At 53.1% G+C, this 5,109-nt stretch overlaps 1 protein-coding gene across 1 annotated transcript; it reads right to left on the reverse strand.

Moving 5' to 3' along the window:
* Positions 1 to 232: 232 nt before the first annotated feature.
* LOC139250032 (early growth response protein 1-B-like) lies at positions 233 to 3,737 on the reverse strand. Its single transcript, XM_070872596.1, has 2 exons — positions 3,304 to 3,737; positions 233 to 2,433 (listed from the first exon to the last, which is right to left on the reverse strand). The coding sequence occupies exons 1-2, from the start codon at positions 3,473 to 3,475 to the stop codon at positions 1,064 to 1,066; spliced, it is 1,542 nt and encodes a 513-aa protein (XP_070728697.1). The 5' UTR covers positions 3,476 to 3,737; the 3' UTR covers positions 233 to 1,063.
* Positions 3,738 to 5,109: the final 1,372 nt, after the last annotated feature.

Consider the following 5,109-nt stretch of genomic DNA (forward strand, 5'->3'; position numbering starts at 1 on the left):
ATTCAGATGGGGAGTCAGTCTATCAGTTTTAGGAATTGATATAATTTTGGGAGCACGTGCATGTGTTTGTGGAGTGTGTGTGTCAGTTTCTGGAATGAATATTATTGTGGGGAGCGAGTGTATCAGTTTGGGAATGAATGTATTATTTTGGTGTACGAATGTATGTGGAAAGCTCATTTTCAGGCACTGATTTGCACTATTAACCAGGAGCAGAGTAGATAATCAGACAAAATTAAGATAAATCTTTGAGATTTATTGTCCTTTTTCTCGAGGATATATTGTACACCAAATATCCGATTGGCAGTAAAGCGCATTCCAATGTGTAAGAAGCGAGAACAGGCAGGCGCTCCGTTTACAAACACTGTACGTTGAAATGTATCCACCAGCTGAAACGCATGTCGAGAACATACAAAAAATACACGCCTACTTGGTAGGTAATGGCAACATCCGGGCTCAGAATCTATTTACACTTAGATTACAAAAATATACTTTAGATATTTTTTGCTTACATTCGAAAGAAATGTTGTTGGCATTTCTTCCCTTCTTCCCTTCCCTCTGACATTCCTCCATCTGCAAAGTGCCTTTAATGACCATCTCTCCCCTTTCACCTTTAAGGCTTTGATGCAGCGCATCCACTAACAGAGACACATGTCAGCAAGCTGCACATACAAGGCACACAGACTTCTCATAACTTTAAAACCAACTAAAAGACAAAGCAAAATGTTGCCACATGGCGAGTACCGAGGTGATGTCCACAGAATGAAGAACATCTCCTACACGTGCTGCCACCACACTGCATTCAAAGTGCATTTTGTTTTATTTAAAGGGACCGATGATAGCATTGTACGATAAAAACATTCACCAAATGCCAACTCCAAATGATACAGGATGGAATATGCAGAGGCTTCCCCGACCCCCCCCCCCCCCACCCCCTCATTAAACAATCTTCACATCAATAGTACCTGCAGTATGGTGAGAGGGAGAGTGCTTGGCACGAATACACAATAGCGAGGCAAAATTTATTTATATAAAAACAAGTCCATTATTGGAAACCTGAACAACTTCAGATCTCAATTGTCCTTAGTGTTAGGGTCGACGACATCTCTGAGGGGGGCGAGGTCACTGATGGGTAAGTGTTGGTCATCACTGAATATGTGCTGGTGACTGGGGACGGGAAGGAGGTGACTGGGGACGGGAAGGAGGTGACTGAGGACGGGAAGGAGGTGCTCACTGCTGTGGAGGGGTAGGAGGTGACTGGGGACGGGAAGGAGGTGACTGGGGATGGGAAGGAGGTGACTGGGGACGGGAAGGAGGTGCTCACTGCTGTGGAGGGGTAGGAGGTGACTGGGGACGGGAAGGAGGTGACTGGGGATGGGAAGGAGGTGACTGGGGACGGGAAGGAGGTGCTCACTGCTGTGGAGGGGTAGGAGGTGACTGGGGATGGGAAGGAGGTGACTGGGGACGGGAAGGAGATTGTGGGCAGAGTGGAGCTGGAGATACACATGGCCTTTTCTGCTTTCTTCTCCTTCTGCCTCAGGTGGATCTTAGTGTGCCTTTTCCTCTCGTCACTCCTGGCAAACTTCCTCCCGCAGATGTCGCAGGCGAACGGCTTTTCGCCAGTGTGAGTGCGGATGTGAGTGGTGAGATGGTCGCTCCTGCTGAAGTTCCTCATGCAGATGCGGCACTGGAAGGGTTTCTGCCCAGTGTGGATGCGGATATGGCGAGTAAGTTCATCAGACCGAGAGAAGCGGCGGTCGCAAGTCTCCATGGGGCAGGCGTAAGGTCGCTCGTGAGGAGGGGTCTTGCTGGGCCGATTGGGGTACTTCCGCAGTCTGGAGGGTTTGACCAACTGAGAGTGGTACGTGTTGATGCTCTTGAGTTCAGAACAGCTGGTCTGGTTGCCAATAGCTTTGATGGTGGACAGTGGGATGAGAGAAGGTTGAGTTCTGGGCTCGAGTGTTTGGAAAGGTTTCTGCTCAGGGCTGTCCATGGTTATGTCTTCCTGCTGGGGAAACATATAGTCCGGGATCATTGGCACCTGGAAATTTGTGCTGCAGTTCTTTGTGTTGGAGTAACCCACAGGAGGGTACTGGATGGAGGCACCCGGGCTTGGGAAGCCCTGGGACTGGGCATCTGTGAAGATGTCGGAGTTAGTGAAGGTTGAAGGGGCAGAGTAAATGGTGTTGGATTCACTTTGCTGGACAGAGCAGCTCATGGGCTGGCTGGAGGATGCCGAGTTTGTGCAAGGAGCGCTCATGCTCACGATGCCACTGACCAGGCTGAAGAGAGGCTCGGGCCATAGGCTGTTGTTGCTTGAAGCGGGCTCCAGTGAGAAGCGGCCGGTGTAGGTGACCGATGGCAGTCGGCAGTTCTGGCCCGAGTAAGACTCAATGAGGGATTTATCACCGCCGGGTGAAATATCTGTAAACGTGTCTGGAGAGAGAAAGGGAAATCATTGGAACAGATGCTATCAAACAACCGTTAGTGAGACTTCAACATTTTGCAGACACCATCTCAGTCTGCCTGACATTGTGTGTTGTGTATTAATGTGCGTGCATTTCTCTCCGTGTGTATCTTTGTTTATATCTGTGTATATTTCACTGTGTCCTTGTTTATATCTGTGTATATTTCAGTGTGTCCTTGTTTATATCTGTGTATATTTCACTGTGTCCTTGTTTATATCTGTGTATATTGCATTGTCCCTTATTTATATCTGTGTATATTTCACTTTGTCCTTGTTTATATCTGTGTATATTTCAGTGTGTCCTTGTTTATATCTGTGTATATTGCATTGTTTTTTGTTTATATCTGTGTATATTTCACTGTGTCCTTGTTTATATCTGTGTATATTTCAGTGTGTCCTTGTTTATATCTGTGTATATTGCATTGTCCCTTGTTTATATCTGTGTATATTGCATTGTCCCTTGTTTATATCTGTGTGTGTATGGATTCTCTTGTATATCAGCGCGATCCTCCCTGCAGGGATTCCCTGCCCTCTCACTCTCGCTGCGCGGTGTTCCCTGACACTGCACACTAATACATGATGCAGATCGCAAGCTTTTCAATGTGTAGCATCCAAACATTTCTATCAGATCAGAAAGCTTCTAAAATCGTCAGCGTCCCCGCCGTCCTGATCAGTGTCTCCCGTATACAGTACCACAATGTCATCTTAAATGATAGCGAATGTTAGCGCAGGAGCTAGCGGCAGAGCCGAGCGGAGTCAGTGCCGGAGGGGCTCCGCAGTCGGAGCGGAGCTGTGTGCAGGGTGCAGTGTGTGATGCCCGGGGGCAGGCGGACACTCACCTGCTGACAGATGCTCGAACTGTTCCAGGGGTTCCCCGTAGAACGGCTGGTCGGTGGAGGCGGTGACAAAGGTGCCCGTCATCATCCCATCTTCCAGCTTGGGGTAAGTGTCCAGAGAATGGTAGAGCGGGTCCGAGAGCAGGGGGGACATGATCTCCGCCTTGGTCACCATCGTGGCTCGATCTCAGCGTCCCCCTCACAGAAAGAGAGGGGTGGGGGGCGGGGGGGCGGGGGTGGGGGCAAGGCAGGGGGCTGATTTGTGTTGGTGGCAGTCCTGTCCTGTCCCGGGCCGGGCAGTCCCGGGCCGCTGTCCTCGCTGCTGTACGCTCGGCTCGCTGGCTGCCCGGGCTGGGCTGGCTCCGTGCGCCGCGCCGCGCCGTGTCCTGTCCTGTCCTCCCGCGGTGATTAAGTGCTTTCCTCGCCAGCACTGGGAGCCGCCGCTATTTATCCGGGTCCGCCGCAGCCCAGGCCGTGACGTAGCTGCCCATATAAGGACAGCAGGAAGCCCATGTTTGGGCAGCACCCCCTCGCTTCCAGTGCGGCCCCGGCACTCCGTGACGTGTGAGTGCGCGCGGCGGCGGGGGAGCCCCCCGGGCCAGGGACAGCGGGGTAACCCCCCCACCCCGGGGTACCCCTCCTCTACCCCGGCCCGGGCACCCATGGCCTCTCCTGACTCCCCGGAACTCCCCGGGCACCGCCTCTCCATATTTGGGCAGTCGCGCTTCCCCGCGCCCATATTTGGGCATCCGGCGGGTCCCGGGCAAGACCCAAATATGGAGCTTCCGCCTCACACACTCACGCACAGAGAGACACACACACACACAGACTCACACACAGAGACACACACACACAGAAACAGAGAGACACACACACACAGACTCACACACAGAGACACACACACACAGAAACAGAGAGACACACACACACAGACTCACACACAGAGACACACACACACACAGACTCACACACAGAGACACACACACACACACAGAAACAGAGAGACACACACACACAGACTCACACACAGAGACACACACACACACAGACTCACACACAGAGACACACACACACACAGACTCACACACAGAGACACACACACACACACAGAAACAGAGACACACACACACACACAGACTCACACACAGAGACACACACACACAGAAACAGAGACACACACACACACAGACTCACACACAGAGACACACACACACACAGACTCACACACAGAGACACACACACACACAGAAACAGAGACACACACACACACAGACTCACACACAGAGACACACACACACACAGAAACAGAGACACACACACACACAGACTCACACACAGGCACACACACACACAGAGACAGAGAGAGAAAGTGCTGAGCAGCAGCACTGGGAGTGGCCCGGCCCTGCCCCCGCCCCACTCGCACTTTCAACCCCGCAACACTCAGAACTTTTCCACTCCAGCCTCTAACCCGAGGGGAGGGCGATCGCTTCGTGCAGTTCACCCCACGCGTCGCCCCCCACTCCCCACCACCCGCCCGCCACCACGCCGGCTCACCACACAGACACAGCAGGGCAACACCGCAGGGAACTCCAGCTACCGCCCCCCCCCCCCGCCTCTCCCAGCACAGCCCCAACCCCACAGCACAGCTCCCCCCTCAGCACAGCACCCCCGCGCAGCACAGCTCCCGCTCCCCCCCAGCACAGCTCCCCCCTCAGCACAGCTCTCCCCGCCCCCAGCATAGCTCCCCCTCCCACTCAGCACAGCCCCGCCTCAGCACAGCTCCCCCCTCCCCAGCACAGCTCCCCACTC

This window comes from Pristiophorus japonicus, unplaced genomic scaffold (genome assembly GCF_044704955.1).
Source record: "Pristiophorus japonicus isolate sPriJap1 unplaced genomic scaffold, sPriJap1.hap1 HAP1_SCAFFOLD_3370, whole genome shotgun sequence".
Classification (NCBI taxonomy): domain Eukaryota; kingdom Metazoa; phylum Chordata; class Chondrichthyes; family Pristiophoridae; genus Pristiophorus; species Pristiophorus japonicus.